The 23,856-nt window shown below is 43.8% G+C and overlaps 1 protein-coding gene across 1 annotated transcript in view; it reads right to left on the bottom strand.

Moving 5' to 3' along the window:
- LOC146785832 (transient receptor potential cation channel subfamily V member 6-like) overlaps positions 1–23,856 on the bottom strand; it is a 304,076-nt gene that overhangs the window by 88,387 nt on the left and 191,833 nt on the right. Inside the window, exon 11 of the mRNA XM_085635166.1 lies at positions 498–704. Coding sequence (XP_085491292.1) covers positions 498–704 — 207 coding nt within the window. The remainder of the gene's footprint in view (positions 1–497; positions 705–23,856) is intronic.

The following is a 23,856-nucleotide window of genomic DNA, read 5'->3' as shown; positions in this document are numbered from 1 at the left end:
TAAAATCTAGTAAAATGTAATTATTCAAAAGTTCTACTATCAAGATCGTGGGCAATGAAAGTATAACTGGTTTTAGGAATAAAACACATACAGATATGATTTATATAAAGCTAATTGATGGAATGCACTTGAAACACAGAAACATGTTTTGCATAATATCCTATCCACCTCAGAAACTGTTTCAATGATATGTAACCCATTATAATATTACACATTCTGAAAGTACACATGCCGACCTGTACATTTCCATATTTTCTTCTAACATCATAGGTTACTGTTGCCTCTCACTATTACACTCTTCTTTTCATTTTTTTAAAATAGATTAGCTAAAAATAATCCCTATTATCATCTCTAGAGTTTCTATTAAAATATATACCATTGTTTCAATATCTTCCTGCAAAGTAAAAAAAATAAATAAATGTAACTTTCCAAAAAGATCAAATCCCGACACATAAAATAATGTTAAGATGACCACCACTTAGAATGCATCTACTCACTGCAAGGGGTTTGAGTTTCATGATAGTCATGTTATCGCTTTCTTCTGGAGGTATTGGTTCCAATGGGCGGTACATGCTGATAGTAGTAAATATCACAATGTACATAATGTAGCAGCACATCCACACCATGAAGTTTTTGTACCCAAAAGATCTCCATTTCTCATTCAACAATTCCTTCACTGGAGTGACACTGAGAAGTTTCCGGACCTTTAAACAAGAGAAAAGTACTTACAATAATGCAGATTCATCAATGTATGCAAGGCCAAACATTACAAACAGTAGAGTAGTGAATTCTATCATCAACAGCTAAAAACTTGGCTGTAAAAATGGCAAAATATTTGTCAGTTTCTAGCTTGACATACACATACACACACACACACACACACACCCCACACACACCCCATCCGCAGGTCCACCAAGCACTATTCTGCACTCAGGATGGGTGCCGCTCCATGTTGTGGAGGTGGGCCCACATGCTTATCATGCTCCAAGCATCCCTAAGGAAATCACGGACACGGTGTAATCATTTTATTTCAAGCTGACAAGTTTCGGCGTTGGCCTTTATCAATACTTGTTTGAAATGCATTAACACAGCAGGTAGTGAATCGTAAATTCAGCTGGGACACTCCCATTTGTGAAATGTTCATGAGGCAAGAAGGACTCCTACCATCCTGGTGGTAATCCTACGGTTCTGGCGGACATATTTAAAGGTTTTTCCTGTTCATAAAAAATCACTACCTGCTGTGTTAATGCATTCCAAACAAGCATTGATTAAGGTCAACCCCGAAACACGGCTGCTTGAAATAAAATGATTACACCATGCCCCGTGAGTCCCCAGTGATTAGTGATTTCCTTAGGGTTGTTTGGAGCGTGATATATATATATATATATATATATATATATATACACACACACACACACACACACACACACAAACACACACAAAATAGGCGTTCGCCACTAGAGGTTATAGATAGGTTTGGGGTTCCATAAGAAATGCCTTTGACAAACCTTCACAAAGCTTTCCATAAAGTTTCACTGCTTTGGCTAATTTCTTCGTGGAAGGTTTTGGGGTGATCCATCAAGGGGAGGCAGAGAAAAAGGGGATTTGCCCAAAACGTAAAATCCCCATACATTTTCCATAGACTTTTTTGGAATGCAGTATTCCGAAAACTACTGAACGAAGTTACAGCAAATTTGACAGGAGGCTAGATCTTGGTCCGTAAAGCATGCTTTTTGCGATTTGGTGTAAATACATTAAGTCATTTTTTGAGAAATTAAGGTACAAAAGTATTTATTTATCTGGTCGGTTGGGTTTGAGGGACTCTTGAGAGAGTCCAGCTAGCTCAACCTTAAGAGATAGAGCATTCTAATTGGCCTTGGTGGCTTTTTTTTCCTTGGGCCACTTCAATCCAGGAGAGTGAGGCTACTGCATGGAGCAAACATTCTGACTGGCTGAAAACAACAAGAAAGAAAATGTTGTGGCAGCAAGTACAAGACAATTGGGACTTAGTCCCCTGTCCTGTAAATGGTGAAAAAATAGACATAAGGAGGCAGGGTAGGGATACCTTACTACCTTAGACCTTGTGGGTGGGGTCCCAGAGGTAACACCCCAGGGCTAAAATGTATAAATTCCCACTATGCCGCTGTACTTCCACAGCAGAGAAAAAAATGTCTGCCCTAATTTAAAATAAATAAATAAACATGATCCGCAGGTTGGTCAATGCATTTAATAATTTAGGGAAGGGGCCGTGCATGCAGCCACCCTTCCTGAGCTAATTATGACCTTAGGACACCATCCTTTGGCACCCGTTGCAATATTGGAAAGGGAGGGGGCACCCAGCCACCCTAGCCAGGCCAATCATGTTCCCGGGGCCTACATCCCCCAAGGCCCAATAAAAATTTGAAAGGGTATGGGGCACACGGACCTCCTCTGCGTGCCACTTAAGACCCCAGGCACCTCATCCCCTAGGGCCGGTTTTACTGTGGTGTCCTGGGGAATCCACCCCTGGGACACTCTTTCCCTGGCTGCAAGACTACAGGTAGGGAAAATCTGTTTGCCAATACCCAGGCTTCCGCCTGGTGGGAGCTTGAAAAAACAGCTGCTTCCACTATGAGGGAGGTATATGAGGAGAGCCGGCGGGGCCACGGGGGCCCTGGGGCCACTCCTGGGTGGCTTCCAATATAGTGTTTTGTTGGTGTCCCAGCTAGGCACAGGGGCACCGACCCAAGGCCCCAGGGATGTCTCTAGGGACAGTATTGGCTCAGCGAGGGAGTGAACACACCACATTCCCCTTGAAATACTGAAAATCCCCGGGGTATGGAGTAATCAAGGCATTTATTGGCTCGAGTAGGGGGTTCTCATCCCCTCCCCCTAATAAAATAGAAAGGGGGTGGAGCATGCAGTCCCCAGGGCATATAGTGGCCAGGGAGGGGGGCTGTGTACCCCGCCTCACCTAATAAAAAAGAAAGGCCCCAGGGAGGGGGTCCCTGGGGCATTAAAGGTTTTGGGAGAGGGGCCATATGCTCCCCTCCCCAATAATTATAAAAAAGGGTGGGGCCACTCATCTATTATTCATTGTTCTTTCAAGGAGCACCCCATAATGCCCAGTGAGGGCTTTCTTGTTTATAACATGTTGAGATTGGTGGCACCACCGAGACTTTTCTATGTTGCAGGGGGCTGCAAGGAGTGTAGTAGCCCACCTGCAACATAAAAAAGTAAGTCTCCTGAGTCACTAAACTATGACCCCAAGAGAACTTACCATATAGCTTAAAGCGCTCCTAGCTGGAGCACTATGCTCTTCAGCTGAAGAGCAAGGCCCTCTTATGGTTGTTTTCATGATTGCATTTTGTGGGCTGAATTTTTTTTAAAGAAAGACTCAGACATGCTGGTTTTATTAAAAAAATGTGTCTCAGATTCTTTCATTTAACTTGTTTCAGCCCACAAAATGCAATATTAAAAATGTGTTAAAAGAAATGCTGAAAGACATGTTTATTTTTATTGCAACTTTAGTAAACCTTTTTATGATAATCACTGTTATTAAACATCCTCTTGTGTGAATTACTGAAATATACATTAGATTGAAAATATTGGTGATTTTTTGGGGGGAAAGATGAGAGATTGGCTTTACATGTATGGCTACTTTTTATATTTTGGTGTTGTGACTTTTTGACAAAGATAGTAAGTTTGCCTGAGAGTGGCCAGGACCTGGGAGACCAACCACGTGCTGCTCATGCCAGACGGCCTTGCGTTGCATGGGGTTGGCTGCTCGCAAAGGGTTGGCAGCAAGGCCTAACTGCCGTTCAAGCCCTGCAGCCAACCCCACCACCATGCACGGCAGGGTGCTGGCTTTATGTATCAAATATCACTTTATGTAAGAAAAAGATACTACAAATTAACTAAAAAAAAAACAAAGTTTAAAGTACTGTTACAGTTAGAAATTATAATTATATCTTAACATTTAAAAAAAAATCTTAGACATCCACTGAAAAAAACAAAGTTTAAAGTAATGTTATTTTTCTGTGAAAGTGTCAGTGAAAGTCTAACATTTTAAACTAAAAAACACAACAATCCACCACTTGTAGTTATCTTCAGTAACTATAACTCATGCCCTAAAGTAACTATAATTCTCGCCCTCGCCATGCACTGCTAATTAGCGCACACATCACTCATGACATGTTCTATGACTCCACTGATGACATCACTGCAATATCTGAAATGACTTCATTAATGACAAGGCTGTGAATGCGGGGATGCGTGTTATAGTTACTTAAGGGCACAAGTTAACTGTAACTGGTGAATTTCAGTGTTTTGTTTTTAGTTCAAAATGTTATACTGTCACTGAAATTTTCACCTAACCATAACTTTATTTTAACCTTTGATATTCTGCAGTGAATATTTATATATATATATATATATATACACACACACACACACGCATGCGCAGCACATATATAAACACACACAAAATGTAGAGAGCGAAAGCTAGAAATGAAACAAAAAAAGTAGGGAGGTTAGAAAAAGAAATAAAGTACGGAAGAAAGAATGTGTCATGAGTCTTGGATGTTCTGCCAGGGACTTGTGACAAGGCACACAAAAGGTAAAGAATGTTGGTAACCAGTCTACTCAAGATCACACAAGAACTTACAAAGCTCATTAGAGCAGAAAGTCAAGTGGTACTATAGCAAAAACAAATATCCAAGGTGTGCAAGACACATAGATAACAACAATAATAATGATGGGGGAAATCAGTTGAGATCTCCTCACCATAACCTTTCCTTCCCACAATAGCTTTTACAGATACTGATACATCCAACTAGCTAAATGTAGGACAATAAGCAAGGTCTGTGGAACTGATGTCTTAGTTATAAAATCTAACAAATACAATAATCACAGATCACAAACACCTCCTAGTTTGGCATCTTTGCCCAACAATCTTGGTAAATATATCACATTGGGTACAGGGTAATAAAACAAACAGGGAAAGGAAGCAAGTACATTGGGAGCTGGGAACTAAGCAAGCAAGTAAAAAAAGACACGGACTTGAAAAGGATGAACTGCAAAACAGTGCAGGTTCAGGAAACAAAGATGCACTGAAAGACAGTACTGTTCGACTGATAGCGATACATTGTTAAACAGTGCAAATCAGCAAGCATAGGTTTTAAAAGACCACACTAATGATCCCATGCCTCGGATGTGATAAAGCTAGTGCCTGCCAACCACAGGTGTCCTAATTCCTTCAACAACCTTTGGCCTGCAATGGTGTTGGCAGAGCAACTAACGGGATTCTAGGAAATGCCATGGCAGTTTAAGTATGTGGGCTGTTACAGGAACCATCATAGATCTATAAAGTAAGTTACGTATAATTATTTGTGGAAAAAAAAGGAATCCCTTTGTGCATATGCCACATGGTCAGAAAGCCTGGGAAATGTGGTGTTTGGTAGAAAAAGCCAAAACATTAATCAAAAATAAAGGCAAGTAAGGAATATTGCCCAAAAGGATACAGATCTAGCACAAGGTCAGAGCGATTATTCCAGCTTTGGAAAGATCACCAAGTATACCCCTAATGGTAGGCATGACAGCCAATGGAGCGAATCAGGACAGAAACAGAAAAATAAAAACAAGCATTGGCAAAGCTAATAGGTCTCGCCTATTCAAGAGCTATTGGCTTTGTCCATTTCTTTCAGCAATGTTGTACAGTAGCGCAGCTGTGCAGTATGGTGGATGCTGTGCAGCATGACTGAAAGTTTTTTCCTAACTTGCAGCTGCCCTGCTGTACAACATGGCTAAAAGTACACTTCTACTGTCTATAAGCACTGTAAATAATATCAGATGTTACGATTACCCAGTGTAACACTACTGATTTTATGTGATGGAAAACTGAATAGGCCTTCTTGGAATTAAAACACAGCACAGCTTGTTTCAATAGAGAGTGTTTAGCTCATTAAGCCTCTGCTGATCATCTTCCCAGCTTACAAGCACCCAACATGCACAGAAGATCGCATGAAGTGCAGCGCTTAATTTGAGCCTGTGGTGTCCGGTGCTCAGCACTGCAACTTAATTGCCAACACTGGTGCTTCGTGGCGGTCTGGCTAATTTGAAGAAGACCGTTATTATTTCATTCAATATATATTAAAAATGACTATCACCTGCCACCCAAGCCATTCTAATAGCTTTTGGGAGCCTGGAATAGTCTGAAATGTCACACTTGTAGGAGTGTGATGGTTAGTAGCTGTGTTTTAGCTTTCGTTGAAAGCATGGCACGGGCATGTGTGATGATAACTTCAGTGGCCTCCTGACGAGAGCCCTGGCACTTCTTTTTTTTTTTTTTTTTTACAAATCAAGCACTGATGAGATTAAAGCCACCGGTTGTTTTTCTGATTGCACCTTGCAACTGGGACCACATCCCACTCGGCATCCTTCAAATAGAACTATTTCTCCGTACACAAAGACCAGACTGCACCGGTGAGTCCCCTTCTCCCTAAATGCCCCCTATACACCCTGTACCTGTTGATCCCAGCAATAACAAGTAACGTAGGCCCCCTGTATCACAGTGCCTGCCCCACCCCAAACCTAATGCACTCAGGGCTTGACCCTAAAATGGCCGCCAAAAAGACTACTGCATCATAGAGACTGCAAAGACACCCTACATCTCAGAGAGACACACTCATCTATGCCCACCTCCGATGCGCCCCACCAACCTCACTATAATGCAATCGCTGGCCCGCCTATGCGCTACCTCTTTCCACTCAGATACCTCAGCTCTACTTCTTTCTACTGAACCCCACCGACGAGTCACTGACCAACCCTAAAAAAACAAAACAAAAAAAACGGTCTGGTCCACCCAACTCTGCGGCCACACTCATTAATCTCTAATCGTTTGTGACGTTAGCCCACCGCATCCCTTGCTCGCTGCACCTATCTACTTATGCAGCCTGACCACCCGGGGATAACCCAAAGAACTCTGGTGGGTTACGTAACTCGTAATTCAACGGCTAGACAACAGCAACAATCTCGCACCCCTCCAGAAACAAAACTACACAAGCCCCACCGCTCTTACTCTCTTCCTGTCCCCTGAGACCGCATGCTGGCAGCCAACCAACCAACCCATAAAGAAGCGGTCTGACCTCGCTATCAGTCCCATCCTTCACTATAACCCACCCGACCCCGGTGCTAGCGTATCACACCTAGCCCAAAAGGAACTAGCCCCACCGCCAACTTAGATAAAATGCCTTCTACAACGCCAACCCCCTCACCTCGACCTACGTAGAACCGCACGGCCCGAACTCCTTCTCGATCAGTCTCCCCCTCAACCTCTCACCCAAAGCGAAAAAAAACACGCACTGATCAGGCAATTCCCAGAGTCACTATTTGCTGACATATATCACTGCTCCTCCAAAGGTCAAGTAAAAATGGACCTCATTTTTCACACGGAAAGGCCCGACAAGTGGAACTCCATCCTTAGATCAGAACTCCACATTACCAAAACCACCAATACACCCCATAGCTGCAAACTATCATTCTCTATCCCAAACCGCACAATGCGATGTGGGAACACCTCTGTGACCATCTACTCCAGCGGCACAGTCCTGATTCAAGCTAACAATGTCAACCTTGAGGGATTTGACTTCCTCTTCCCTCACTGAGGACTAATGCCATTCACACACATCCCCCCCTCCCATCGCTCCCCTACTTCCCGGACAACCAGTCTCCCCAGTGGAACACCCACACCATTTATGCGCCCAATATCACAAACCCCCCGCTCCATCTCGAGCCACCACCAGCACCTCTAGCACCAAGAAAAAGGCTCCCCCTCCCTTGCCGGTCTGTTCCCTCGAACAGCCCCCCGCGCATAACCACCTTTAAGCAATACCGTTAAACCTCAATACTCCGTCTAAGTCTTCCACCCACCTTCCTATACCCACCTGCAAAAAAAAAGCAATTACCACAACACGACCCCACCCACCACGTGCCTAATCCCATAGCCCTAACTGATAACACAACAACTACCAGAAGACAACACAACATCGTCAGGCCTTCTCCCCTCCAGGAAGAACCCACCCAGAATCCACCCCCCCAACCCCCTCCCCCCAAGAAGAGGAAGGGCGCCGGCTCTCCCTGCTTGAAAGCCAAGTGACTATTATAATACAGGGCTTTAACGAAATCCTAAACAACCTTGCTACACTCCACAATTCTCTATAAACCCCCACTGTACCCCCACCATCGCCAACCACACACACCAAAGGCTCCTCAAGGTTCCGTGACCCATTTGGACCTCATCCCCCCTCTCGAGCCATACACCGAGGCCTAATAGAACTATGGAAGTCCTCTGATGAAGCGAACAAGCTGGCCTCCTCGTATACCACCCCCTCTACTCACATCCCTCAATCCTCGATTCAGGTAATCACTGGATTCAGAAGAGATCACTTCACTCTGAAACCCCGTCCCTCATCAACATCACTACTGCTCCCCTTGGAAACGAACCAAAAAAAACGACACCCCCTACCAAATGCATGCTCATAAACTGCAGATCAGCCATAGAGCCACAGAGCTAGCTGAATCCTTCCTCAACCATGATATAGACATAGCCTTCATCACCGAGACCTGGCTAAATTTCAGCTCTCCTCCAACCATGGATACTCTCATACCCCCGGACTTCTCTATCATCAACAAAGATAGAAAAGACCAAAAAGGTGGGGGTTTAGCAATCGTTCACAACAACAACTTATCCATGACCGAAAGTGATACCTTCAACTATAACTCCTTTGAATGCCTAACCACCAACATTAACTCCAGCAACAACAAATTACTACACTGCCATCTCCTATGCCATCTCCTATACCATCCCCCAGGCAACACCCCCACGTTCACTGAACACCTGTTAGACCTGGTTGCTCACTGCTCTCTCAGAGACAACAACAACCTAATTCTGGGTGACCTCAACCTGCACTGGAATGATAAAAACAGCTCACCAATACAAAACCTGAACAAGCTATTACATACCAACAACCTTACCCAGCACTGCTTAGAAGAAACCCATAACAATGGGGCAACCCTGGATGCCATCATCGCCCAACGTGACGTAATCACAATAGACCACATCCTACCGGTCAACTGGTCATAGCACCACTTAATCCTATTCAACATCACGCAACCGATCATGTGCCAACCTCCCACCCAAGACCCCCCCACATGGACAACAAACCTAACACAGATCAACATAGTCGACTTAGAACAAAAAATAAAAACACCCTCCTGCCCATCTCCCCAGACGGTCTCTCCACAACAGAACTCACATCCCACTACAACACAACTATGTCGTCCATCTTAGACCAACTAGCCCCCTGAAACTGAAAAAAATCCAGGAACATCCCCTCCAGATCCGGGTTCAACAAGGACATTAACTACGAAAGGAGACAACTTAGAGTTACAGAACGTCTATGGAGAAATAATCCCTCCTCTAGCCTCTGCGAGAAACTCAAAACAGCAAGAAGGAATTACAAAAAACATATCAACAGTGAAAAAAACAACTTTTTCTGCACCGTTCTTGACAATGCGAAAAACAGGCCAAAAGAGCTCTTTAACATCATCAGGCAACAAACTTCCAAGACCTCTGCAGTCCAGGCCTCCAAAGAACTGTGTGACAACTTCGACAATTTTTTCAAACACGAAATCACCAAGATTGAGCTATCACTTGACATCAACCTCAATCCCTCCTGCAAAAACTTATCCCCAACAGTTGAAGCCACCACAAGCTTCCTCCCCACAAAAGCATGGATATCCTTCGACCCCGTACCTGAAGCTGAGATTCTCAAACTAATCTCCTCCTCCAAGCCCTCATCCTCGACCCTGTAACTACCCAATTGACCCAAAAACTAAAACTCTCCCTTGCACCACTATGGTGCGAAATCATAAACGGCTCCTTGAAAACCGGCATCATACCAGACTGCCTCAAAGTTGGCCAAGTCACACCACTACTGAAAAAGCCAGGCCTAGACACCAACGACCTGAACAACTTATGACCTGTTTCCAACCTCCCCTTCCTAGCCAAATTCCTCGAAAAGTACGTTCTCCTACAACTGAATCAGCACATTGACAACATCAACCTGCTAGACCTCCACCAGTCGGGCTTCGGAAAAGGCTGTAGCACCGAAACCGCGATCCTTAACATCGTGGATGACATCCTCAAGTCCCTTGATACTGACCAATGCTGCCTACTCATCCTCCTAGACCTATCGGCAGCCTTTGACACGGTTGATCACAATCTTCTTATCAAGGCTCTCAAAGACAGAGTAGGTGCGGACGAGGTGGTCCTACAATGGTTCTCCTCCTTCTTTCACAACCGCTCCCAGAGGATAAAAATCAAAACCTTTACGTCCGACCTACACCCTGTCAACAGAGGTGTCCCCAAGGCTCAGTGCTCTCCCCTCAACTGTTCAACATATACATGGAACCCCTCACCACCGTTCTGAAAAAAGCCAACATCACATTCCACCTATATGCAGATGACACCCAGATCTACTTGGAAACCTCCTCCATTAACGACATTCTAAGACTCAACAACACTCTTAGAGAAGTTTAACAATGGCTATCAACTAACCACCTTAAACTCAATCAAGACAAAACCAAAATCCTCCTCATCTCCAATAAAGAAGAAAACCCTCAAATCGCAGAGAGGCTGAAAGCAATCAATGCTCTCAACGGTAATCTCACCCTGGCTAACTCAGTAAAATCGCTAGGAATCACCCTCGACCAAAAACTAAGCATGACCAAACACATTAAGATCTCCGAAAAGGGGGCCTTCCTCAATCTGAAGCTTCTCAACAAAATTAAACCCTTCATCCCGCCCATGGACCTCAAACAAGCCACCCAATCGCTGGTGTTATCTAGACTTGACTATGGGAATGCAGTCCTCTCCGGTACAGCTCGTTCTCACTTAGCGCCACTCAAAACAACTCTCAATGCTGCTGCCAGAATGGTCACCAGAGTAAAAAATATATGACCACTTATCTCCCACACTCAGAGAACTAAAATGGCTCCCAGTCGAAATGTGTGCCAGCTTTAGAACTGCCTGCCTCATGCACAAAGCCCTGCACAAAGGGAAACCGGAATACCTGACCTCCAAACTCAAGAAAGCCGGCCAGACAAGAAACCTCAAGAGCTCCAACACACTATTTCTCATCCCTTGAAAGTACGCAAACAAAAAACCGCATCACGATCCTTCGCTGGAAATGCACCCAAAATCTGGAACTTCATCCCAGCCGATATCAGGACTATCTCTTCCTTTATAAAATTCAAAAGACTGCTAAAAGTCCTCTACCTCAACCGCGCCTTCCCGAACTTAGAACCAAAATGCACAAGCCTGCACTCTGCAGCCACCAGGCAATGTTCCACCACTAGGGGCGTGGCTTAGCTCTGCATCAAAATGTTGGGTTCTAATTCTGATATGCCGGGCAAAGCAAACATTCTGCTATTAATCCCTCTCTACAGCTCGATATTTGGCAGCATCAGGACATGTACAGCCTGCCAGAAATCCTGCACTCAGCGGTTGTGACTGGGGCTCGCCACAGCGCCTGAGCGGTAAACGTCAGAAGAGGACAACCCGTGCCACCCATGATCCCCGGCTTCTGTGGTCAGTGTTTTTGTATTCCCTCGATAGCGGGGGTGATGCACTACACTATATCGGATGGGGACCGCTGTGATTGGAGGCGGGGGCCACTGGTGGGCACTGGACGTGCCCGGGATGGGCAGTGGTGCCTTTCGGCAGCCCTGTGCATTCTGGGAGAAGTTACGGCCTGCTGACACAGTCTCCAAGACAGTAGACAACGATCCGCATATTCCTTGGAGTGCTGTGCACCTTCCATGGCTGACGCTGGTATGTGGAGGTACCTTGTCTGCTCTTCCTTCTCTCCTCTTGCCCAGTGAGTGCAGTGAATTCAATGTTGTTCTGCCACTGCAAACTTTAGAGGCCTCACCATAGTGTAGATAACTGGGATTGCTATTCTGGCATTGGTAATGCAACACACTGCACACCTGTTGATCTATTTCTTCCTTCATCAGTGTTGTGGGTTGTAAGGAGAGGTGAGGATTGACTTCCCTACAATCTGATGTGCGCACACAGATTCTATCATCTTGGGTCTCCCCTGCCTGGTTGCTATTGCTGCCCCCCTCTTCTTTTGATATATTGGCTATCTGACTCTTCACTTTTAATAATGGGCAAAACAGATGCTAAACAGCTGTGTCTGGCTTTTAAGGTTCAGAGGCAGACATGGCAGCCTGCGACATCTGACAAACAATCGGGTGGTGAGTGAGACATGAGGAGTGATTACCCCAGCCGAGGATATTAAAGCTTTCTTGCTGGATTTGAGAAAGAGCCTCAGAGCCATTGATCACATATTAGTATTACTTACTTGGCACATGGATGACATGAAAGATCGTATAGATAAGCAATACAGGAGACTGGCTAATGCCAAGCAGCGTATTTCTGATTTTGAAGCTGTGCACATGGAACAGGCCAAAACCTTAGAGGCATTGAGGGGGGAGCAACCTAGAGTGCATCTAAAGAATGAAGATTTGGAAGCAAGTTCCAGGCAAAATAATGTCCAAATTCTTAGTATTCCTGAAACCACCGGAATGGGGTGCACTGAAGATTACATAGAGAAGCTACTCATTGCCCTGTTTGCCGCTGACCTCTTCTCTCAGTCCTTTGTGATTGAGCAGGCACATCGATCATTAGCACCTCGGCCGGTCCCAGGAGCCTCCCCTAGGTTCATTATTGAGAAATTCTTAAATTATAGGGACAGGTATCAGGTGCTTCGCTTGGCTCATGAGGCAAAGGAGGTACGTCATGAGGGTATGCACCTTTTCTTCTTTCCTGACTTCACACACTTCGTACAGGATGCTCGTAGAAAGTTTCTTTTGGTTAAAAAGAAACTTCAGGAGTGTGGCATAGCTTATGCCATGCTATATCCAGCTAAATTGCACTTCTACTGTAAAGGAAAGCCAAAGATCTTCACTGAATTCACTGCAACACTGGCTTTCCCACAGACACATCCTCTCTCACAAGGAACCTCCCCCTCTCATGACAATGTCGATAACAGTTCACCAGTAGATGAGGTGGAGTGACTGTTTACATTTGTCACTTTTTCCCATACATGCTGTAAATGCCTGGACTATTATTCTCCTCCATGATACTTGTACACGCCTGGGTTGTCTTCCATGCCTGATGATGCACTATCATTGATTACCTGTCACTTACTACCTTATTGTGTTGGTCATCTTGACTTATTTATGTATGTTACCGCTGAGTAATAATGCTTACACTATGTGTTTCGATTACTTTTTCAAGGAATAGAAAGAGAATAGGATTTCTAAAATTATCTGTATATCCCCAAAGCATTAGCACTGTGGAGAACTGCAAGTCCTTTTGATCGCAACGGGCAGTTTTGAAAATAGACAAACAGTAGAGAATAAAGATCTATAAAGTACATTGGTGGACACTATTAAGTTCAAAAGCAGATGTTAGTAGTGAATGTAGTACGTTTGTGGTACAACCCGCTGGGGTAATCAGACCACTTTACATGGGCTAGCATGAAAACTGTGGTAATCAAAGATTGCCTACTAACCATCAGAACTAAATTAACATTAATATTACCACCTCATACACCATCCTCGCCAAGCTCATAAGTTCAAGGTCAGCAACAGGTAACACTCTCTGCTTGAAAATAAATGTTATTCCATCTAGGGCAACATCTTCTAGGAGATGCACAAAGCTGGCTCTCACGTTTTTTCAGCTTTGTTCAGATGTGACACTTGTCTCCACGTGGGCACTGCTTGTGAAGTCATTCGGTGCAATAAAGTCCTAAGACTTTGGAAGGTTTAGGCTAGAGACCTTGATTTAGTGGGCACTATATGCACATTGTGTGCAATTTTAAAGGGCTGTGTCTTGTGGGCTTGGGCTTACCCAAGCATACGAGGGGTACTTTGGGGGAGACGAGGTATTGGAAAAAGCCAAAGGATTGACTTTTTTTTTTTAAGTAGGTAGCTCCCCTATCCACCTCACTGTACCCAGTCCTTCTGAAGTATGTGCCACACCACTGCAGGCATTAATTCAACTTTAGGGTCAGTATTGAGTTATGGATCTGGAAATTGTATATGCCTTTCTTGTACAAAAAAAGCGATAGGTTTTAATGGCATCATCCCTTGTTTCATTTGCCCTAGTATTTCTCTTTATGAAAGTATAGTTATTGTCTTTTTTTTAGAATGTCTAGAGATCCACTGACCAGAAGTTTTATTCTGATGATATGTTAAAACGAATAGTGCTGTGGGCTGTTCTCTTTTCTTACAATCCTCATATTCATATAAATCCTAAATTTTAGAAAGTCATCGTTGATTCCAAGCAATGAAAAAGCACAGAGGCTTTCACAATAACTACTATCTAATAGAATTTCTCGACACTGTATTATAGTTTTCACTACAAGGTAGTGTCACAAAATTAAAATGTATTCCTGTAAACCCAACATGGAGTCAAGCCAAGACATCTAAAATTGCAATGTTCTGTCTATAAATGTAATTGCCCATGATGCTTCACAAGCACTTTGCAGAAAGTATTTTTGCTGTATGTCACTTGTAGTGCTGCTTTGAACCCGTTGGCCACAGTGAATAGAGGCGAAGTAATCAATTCTAAACAAAGGTCCAAGTTTATAATTATCTGGATCTCTGCAAAAAAATAAAAATTCAAATTAACAAGTAGGGGCATGTTAAATAGAGAAAAACATTCATCTGAAACAGGTCTGGTTTTGGCACCAATTCTTAATTTGTCAGCAGTGCCTTAAACAAGACCAAATTATTTATTCTGCAGTTGTCTCCAGTCAAGCTGAACATTCTGATTTATGTAAATGGAATAGGATAGGACAGGCTGGCCACTTGGTTAAAAAGCTTTTTAGATGCCCTTCTACGAGAACAACAAACAAAAGCATCTAATCTGAACACCTGTTAATCAAAGATAAACTTTATTTGATGAATGAAGCTCCTCATAAAGGGCACATTAATTATTAACTCATTGTGCGAGCTACGTGTTATCAATACTTAACATTTTCTCCAAATTAAGCGTTGGAATAGATTCTTTTAAGACCCCCAGCACTTCAAAATACTTTTTCTTTTCCCACAATAACGTAAACTTATGTAAGTTAATCAAGGTCACTTAGTGGAAAGAATGAAAGACAAGGGAGTTATTGAATGTAACAATCTACTGATCTAAGAAGTTTACTTCCTCTTTGCAATGGCACCCTCCAGGCCATACTTATATTACAGTTATAACGCATGAAAGCATGACCTTTACGGGGAGATTTACCTAGATTGTACGCCGTGTTTGCGTCATAAACGTGAAGCAAAACGGCGCAAAATCTTATTTTCCTAATTTACTTGGAAAATGGAAATAACGTAAAAGTAATGTGAAGCAGCGCATTACTTTGTGCCATGGGGGCGTACCAAGGGTAGTGTATGGGCGTTCCCATGCAACCACCCACGGTTTCTCACGCTAAACCCAATATCCTAAATACAGTAGATTGGGTTTAGCGTGAAAAAATTGTGCCATTTTACACTAGGCGCAAGAAAGGAGAAATGCTTTTATTACGCCTTCCTTTTCCGGATTTGCATGCGTGCTGCACTGTGCAGCACGCATACAAAGTGGGAAAAGCTTTCCCTCATGTCTAGGCATAATATTTTGTACAGGAAGGGTACCCTTCCTGTATAAACCTATGCTAGACTCACACACACACCCTAGCACCATGGTTGTAATCAGCGCCGGCGCAAGGGAAAGAGGAGGAGAGAGACTTATCTTTGAAAATATGGCGCTATCATGCTCCCTTCCGGTCGCACAGCGCAGCACAGCCCTGCGGGAGGCTGCACTGCGTTGCGTGGAGATTTGGTAAATCTTCTGCTTAGTGTTTACAGTGATAATAGCATTGCATTCCCTCCTTTGTTTATTTTTCATAGTAGGAGGAGTATGGAAAATGGCGTTTATTTGAATACATAGATAGGAGAGGAAAATTATTCCATGCCTGTAAACAAAACTTATTACTGCAGTCAAAATATGTGAAGGTTCGATAATTAATAACGATGTCTGTACGACTTTTTGTTACAATAAGTGAGAACCCCCCATTTCCTATCAAATTACTTTCTTTCATGGATCTCCTTTGAAACACTGTAATGCAGTCAAAGTTCACTCGTGTGATATAACAGATTCCACCACTTCTCTACACTTGATGGATTAGAATTAATTTGACCTAATGCAATACACACTCATTGCAGTAGTAATAAACACAAAAATATATTCTTAATGGGTTTTCATCATCTGTACCAAGCATAATGCTCTTAGTAATTAAAACTATATCTAGTTCTAATAAATACAAAATACCAGCCATGACCTAATTCCAAAATTATTTCAAATGTATACAGTCTATAAACATATATAATTCATCATTTATATGATCAAATATAGGGCATTTAAATTTATTTCTAATACAGCATATTGGTTCTTTTAAACTGTTGTACATGTAACCCATTAGCACTAAATGTACTATATCTGATATCCAATTATGTAATATTCTTATCCTTGCATACATCCCTGAAATTAAATTTTAAAAAGATATCTAAAGTGTAAACAGTACCTGAGGGTGTCAAGTTGATAGCATTCAGAGGACATCAGAAAAATGCCAGGAGCACTTAAAGATGGAAAAAGTGTTGCGAACTAAGGCAAAAAGAATAAAGTTTTAAGAACCTTATGAAAGATAAGGGAGTTATCCATACCTGATATATGAAAGGGTAAAGTATTCAAAAGTTTGCAAATAGTATGGCCAAAGGAACGTCCAGCCCTTCTAGCTCTACGAATTTTAGGGACCACCACCCATCTCCTAAATGCAGACTGCAGCAGCCTTTGAGGCATACACCATCTGAGGTGAATTTTAAAAACCTGGGTCCAGTGTTATGTAGCACCTTATGGCCACGCACAAGACCTTGAACACTACGGGGCATATTTACAATAACTGGTGCATCCCTGCATATCAGCAGGGATGCGCAAGTGATTGTGCGTCACGGCTCCGCCACCATGGATGCGCCGTATTTACAATGCGGCGCACTATAGGGCAAAAACGGACAGATGCGTGACGCATCTGTGCCGTAAAGGCAGCGCATTGCTGGAGTTGCGTCGCAAGCGCGACACAGCTCCAGCAAGGCTCTGGGGAATATATGTCGTTACTACGCATTCCGTTGCAACGCATGCCTTTACCACGCATGCGTTACAACGGAATGTGTTTTCCACGCTTTCCCCTTACCCCGATTTTACCTTTACTCCGCTTTTTCTTTTTTGGGGGGGAGACCCCCCAAGCCCCCTTTCTTCTTTTTTTTTTCCTTTTTCCGCAGGTCTCTGCCGACACTGAAAACGGACTGATGCTTTTTTTTGGATTAGGATGACGTTGTTCCGGGATCACGTTGCTTGCGTGGTGAAGATGGTCGTTGAAGCATTACGCGTTGTGAAGACGTTTACGAGGTAAGTGTATCGTTGTAAACGTATTGCGTAGAAAATGCTTCGTGGTAAAGGCTGTTTCCCGGCTCTGGGGTGCCCTATTATTACAATGCTGCGTCAATCCTTACGCCTGCTTCAAGCAGGCGCAGGGTTTTGACGCAGCATGGACTCAAAAGTGACTGAGTGAAATCTTGTAGATTTCACCCAGCCACTTTTAGGACGCGTTCCTGCGACGGAACACCCTTCCCCCCTGCACAGGAACGCCTACTTCTGGTGCAGGGCTTTACAACGTGATGCATCTCCCAGATGCGTCACGTTGTAAATACCCCGCAGCATGGTGCTGGTTTTGTGCCGCCGCTGCGTTACAAAAGTGACGCAACGGCGGCGTAAAAGAGGCGCAAGGGGCTTGTAAATCTGCCCCTACGTGTTTCCTGAATGGAGCCAGTGAAGGGACTGTAAGCCCTCGGACACAGAGAGATGTTTAGGAATGTCCAGGATAAGACATGCTTTGGCATTCTGAGTAACCTGAAGTTTGTCAAGTGACGCCTCATTAATGTTCAGGTAAAGTACCTTACAGTAATCTAGGCATGATTATACCAGTCCCATGACCACCGATTTGTGCAGTTCTTCCGGAATGAACATAAATATTTTTTTCAGAGTTCTGATAATAGGGAAGCATGTGCCAGCTGTGCAACTCACCTGTGTATCAAATGACAAAGTGTCCTTGAAGATGACCCCCAAATTATTAGCCGCCTCTACAGGGGTTGGAAGGTGTCAACAGGATGTCGGCCACAAGGTCCTACACCAAATAAACTGATGTGGTCCAAATACCAGCACCTCTGTTTTTTCTGCATTAAGTTTGAGGGAATTCTCTCTCATCCGACTACTGATTTTGGATATACATTCTTGAACCTGCTTACCACAGAAATATTATTATCGATGGCTGAAACAATAATCTGGGTTTCGTCTGCATCCGACTACACTTGGAAGCTGAAGGAGCTAATCAATGATGCCAGGGAGGAAACTACAGATTGAAGAGAGTGGGGCTGAGTGAGGAGCCTACGACAATCCACACAGAAGAGTAAGGCTCTTATTTACAAGTCCCTTGCGCTGCTGGTGCGTCACTTTTAATATGTGAAAAAGTGACGCACCGGCGGCACAAGGGGATTGTAAATACGACTCTAAAAGCTTTAGTCCTACACTACCCACAGCTTACCACTTGCAATCTATCAACCAGGAAAGACTACAGTCAGCTCAGACCCTTGCCTGCCACGTTTAGTTGAGAAAGTTGTTGTATCAGAACCACTTGTGAAATCGTATCAAAGCCACGGACAGGTCAAGCATGACCAAAACCTCAGGTCCTCCGCAATCGAAGTGTCTCATGATACTGTCAGACGCCACCAGTGTGGATACCATGCTGTGAGCGTGCTCCTGATCCCAGCCTGGGAAGGATCAATGAGATAATGTGCATCGATGAACTCCATAAGTCACTGGTTCAGATGGTTTTCCAGTATTTTAGAGGAGTAGACAATAAGGAAACAGGTGGATATTTTTAAATTCCTCCAGATTAAGATTAGGCTTCTTGAGCAAAGGAGTAACAATTGCTTCCTTCCATAAACTGGGAACTGTCCTGCATCTAGTACTTGGTTGAGGATCAGAGTGAGATATTCAGCTATCATATCAGGGGTTAACTGCAGAATTCTGGGCTGGCAGGGGTCTAGCAAGGAGCCCGATTGAATGCTCAACAGAAGTTGAACATTGAATTGGGCTGCCTAGTTTCTCGGACCATTTGATACATACATTATCCAAGTCACTATCTGCATTATTGACATAGATATAAAACTCGCAAATCTCTACAGCCATTAGTGTTTTATATAATAGTTCAAACAATTTTTATTTAGTCTGACCTAATTCTTTTTTATTTAATCTTACAGCTGCAGACATTTAAAAAAAAAAAGTAACCTGTAACTCAGAAAAATATTTTAAAACCTCATTCTCCTATAACAGTCCAAAAATTGTGAGGCAGGATCAGGCCCATAATAGAAATATGTGCTCATTAAATATTCTGGGAAATGACGGATTATCCCGAAGTGGTGGGTAGCAATTGAATGGTGAAATACCTAAAAGGTTAACCCAGTTATCCCAAGTGGTCATAACCACTTGTTTAACTTTGAATCAAACTCTCTTGAAGTAATTTGGGTAAACATGAGCTAACAAGAATTCCCTTACATTGGATCTGATTCCCAGCTGGAGCATCCTAGAAAACCGGTGACATATTCCAATGATTAGTGTAGACATTTGTTGAGCCATAGTGACTCAATGGTAAATTTTGAAAAATAGAAGTGCTGACCTCCCTCTGAGAATATTCAGTTTCATTACCTATCGCAGTCAGAAGAATAGATCGAAATAAGTAAAGGAATATGGACAAAGTACTAATTTTTATGATACTACGATTCGAGCTATAAAGAATATTCAGCCCATTGTTCTAGCAAAGTTTCATGATATATTTTAAACAACCTCAGTTATTTTGCTGCTGATCTTGTTCCCAGATATGTCACTTCATGTACAATCCTTGAGTCAATAGTCGTTAGCATATAGTTAGAGATGATTTGTATCTTGTCTGAGTATAATTTTTATGCAGATACCTCCTCAAATGTATCTGCCTCAGGTTCTATTGCACCAATAGCTGCTAGTGTGTTGTAAGAGTAATTTGCAACATTATCCTTGTACGTTGAGATCTTCAAACGGATATTTTTTATTATAACACAAACTATGTTGGTATGTCTCTTGAGGATTTGTAAATTTGGGCCGAAACATAGCACAAACAGTAGTGGAAACACTGGACATGACTTGTTTCCTATGTTATAGGGGCGTACTAGAGTTGTTCCCATGGCTACCGCCACGGCCGTTGGCTGTGTATATAGTACTTGAATTTCATCAACATATCCTTTGCTGAACCCCAACTTCTTCATTACCTGCCATAGAGATTGCCAAGACACCCACATTCAAAGGCTTTTTCAGCATCCAGCATTATAATTACTGCAAGTTTGTATAGAATTTAAACTGAATCAAATATAGCTTAAGCGTTATCAATATGCAAAACAGCGTTGCATCCAGGAATAAAGCCATGTTGTTCTGGGCTGACTAGCTGTCCTATTGCAGACTTAGCAAGCCCTATGCATAGTTCTTAACATCAGTATTGATCAGTGTATACTCCATTATCTGCCCTCTGCCTGCCAGATATACAGTAAGCACAAGATGATGGACGGAGTGCTGAAACTTTTCAACCACTCACCCCCAGTCGCAGAGCTATGTATAATCAAATGTTCTTTAGCTCACTGTGCCACCCCTGTTTGGACCCAGCCATATGAAAATCAGTCTTGACCCTGCTCCTCATGGGAATAGTCCAGCTCGAACTGCCAGGCCAGGTTCTCCCTGGACCGGAAACAAGCATCCTGGGACCGGTTTCAGGGTTTCACCCCTCACCTGCCAGGCTAGCTTGAATCATGTGCACAGAGAGCAAGGGATCCAAGTCTGGACATACCCTTGGCCACTTAGGACGAACATAGTAAACACAACAAGAGGATGGACGTAGTACTAAACATTTCAACCATTCACCCCAAGTCACAGAACTGGGATTAATCCATTGTTCTTTAGCTCACTATGCGACCCTGTTTGGACCCAGCCATATGCAAATTAGCCTTGCCCCTGCTCCTCATGGATACAGTCCAGCCAGAACTGCCCGGCCAGGTCCTCCCTGGACAGGAAACAAGCATCCTGGGACCGGTTTGGGGTTTTTACCCCTCATCAGCTAGGCTAGCTTCAATCCAGTGGCACAGCAAGCCAGGGACCCATGTCTGGGCATACCTTTGGCCACTTAGGGCAAACATAGTAAACACAACAAGATGATGGAGTGCTGAAACTTTTCAACTACTCACCACCAGTCACAAATCTGGGTTTAATCCATCGTTCTTTAGTTCACTATGCCACCCCAGTTTGGGCAAGCCTTATGCAAATCAGGCTTGACCTTCCTCCTCATGGGAATAGCCCAGCCCAAACTGCCAGTCCAGGTCCTCCCTGGACAAGAAACAAGCATCCTGGGACCAGTTTAGGGGTTTCTCCCCTCATCAGCCAGGCTAGCTTGAATCCAGTGGCGCAGCGAGCAAGGAACCCATGTCTCGGCATATCCTTGGCCACTTAGGGCAAAAATAGTATATACAACAGGATGATCGACGGAGTGCTGAAACTTTACAACCACTCACCCAAGTCACAGATCTGGGTTTAATCCATAGTTCTTTAGCTAACTATGCCACCCCAGTTCAGATCCAGCCATATGCAAATCAATCTTGATCTTGCTCCTCTTGGGAGCAGTCCAGCTTGAACTGCCAGGCCAGGTCCTCCCTGGACTGGAAACAAGCATCCTGGGACCAGTTTTGTGGTTTTACCCCTCATCTGCCAGGCTAGCCTGAATCCAGTGGCATAGCAAGCTAGCGCCCACGTCTGAGTATACCCTTGACCACGTAGGGCAAACATAGTAAAAACAACAAGATGATGGAAGGAGTGCTGAAACTTTTCAACCACTCACCCTGAGTCACTGATTTGGGTTTCATCCATCATTCATTAGCTCACTATGCCACCCCAGTTTGGACCCAGCCATATGCAAATCAGTCTTGACCCTGCTCCTCATAGATACAGTCCAGCCAGAGCTGCATGGCCGGGTCCCTCCTGGGACAGGAAATAAGCATCCTGGGACTAGTTTTGGGGTTTCACCCTTCATCAGCCAGGCTAGCTTGAATACAGTGGCACAGCGAGCAAGGGACCCATGTCTGAGCATACCATTGGCCACTTAGAGCGAACAAAGTAAACACAACATGATGATCGATGGAGTGCTGAAACTTTTCAACCACTTACCCCCAGGCACAGAGCTAGGTTTAATCCAATGTTCTTTAGCTCACTGTGCCACCCCTGTTTGGACCCAGCTATATTGAAATCAGTCTTGACCCTGCTCCTCATGGGAACAGTCGAGGCGGAACTGTCTGGCCAGGTCCTCCCTGGACCGGAAACAAGCACCCTGGGACCAGTTTCCGGGTTTCACCCCTCATCAGCCAGGCTAGCTTGAACCCAGTTGTACACCCAGCAAGGACACAGGTCTGGGCATACCCTTGGTCACTTAGGGTGAACATAGAAACACAACAAGATAGTGGACGGAGTGCTGAAACTTTTCAACCACTCACCCCCAATCGCAGATCTGCGTTTAATCCATCGTTCTTTAGCTCACAATGCCACCCCAGTTTGGACCAGCCATATGCAAGCAGCAGCATCTCGCTCCCTAAGGTGACATCCGATTTTATGCCTGCAGTCTATTATCTGTCTTCATATATAGAGTCTGCTATAAACAGAATTCCCAGAAGAGATTACATGAAGTGTTTCTAATGATCATAACTGGGTTAAATCTATTCTATTGCTCTCTGTGCTGGTACTCTTACAACTACTTACATATTGACCAGTCAACACAAACATATGACTTTAGAGTATGCCAAGCCACAATTATGGAAGTACTATTCAAGTTCTTTCCCAACTATTTGTGTATAATATGTAGCGTATAATGAGAATAGGATGAATTTTTCAGAAGGACTTGATCAAAAGTTTATCTCACAGAACCATCTTTATGCCCTCCTAAATCTATCTCTACTAGACAGGGGTTGTGCTTAGATAAAATCATGAGGATATCTCAATGTTAGTTTTAGCAATCACGCTAGTTTACACAAATGTAATATCAATAGTGCCTATGATCAGGTGAGAAATAGGTAAACCCTTTTTCGGCCCCTTTATTGACAAACAGAGGTCTCTAAGACTATACACTTGTATATGCCGCTGAATGGAACTAAAAACCTGGTTTATTCTAGATGCTGCTGATTTATTCAAGAAGTCTATCCTACAGCTCATAATGCTCATCTGCCCTGACCTTCACTGCTTGCTGGGGGACTCTAAGTCCCAGGACACCTTGCTCCCAGGAGGAAGGAGCCAGTCGTCGCTGCGCTTAAAAAGCACCATCTTTCCTGTACGCTCTCCAGAACACCCTGGATCCAGTTCCGATGTCCTACTTTAAGGAAATTGAAAGTCTCCAACGGAGCCTTCTCTGGGATGGTAGACCCCGGATCGCATACACAAAGCTGACCCTGCACTGGTATGATGGGGGTATTGGTCTCCCCGACCTTAAAAAGTACTACTGGGCATCCCAGCTGGCGGCGATCAACCACAGGATCTACTGCAGCCCGGAGGATCCCGGGTACGCCATGGATAGGTGGTTGCTTCCAGGGGGCGACTATACTAGG

This window comes from Triturus cristatus, chromosome 11 (assembly GCF_964204655.1).
Source record: "Triturus cristatus chromosome 11, aTriCri1.1, whole genome shotgun sequence".
NCBI classification, from domain to species: Eukaryota; Metazoa; Chordata; class Amphibia; order Caudata; family Salamandridae; genus Triturus; species Triturus cristatus.
This window is presented reverse-complemented; position numbering and strand designations above follow the sequence as displayed.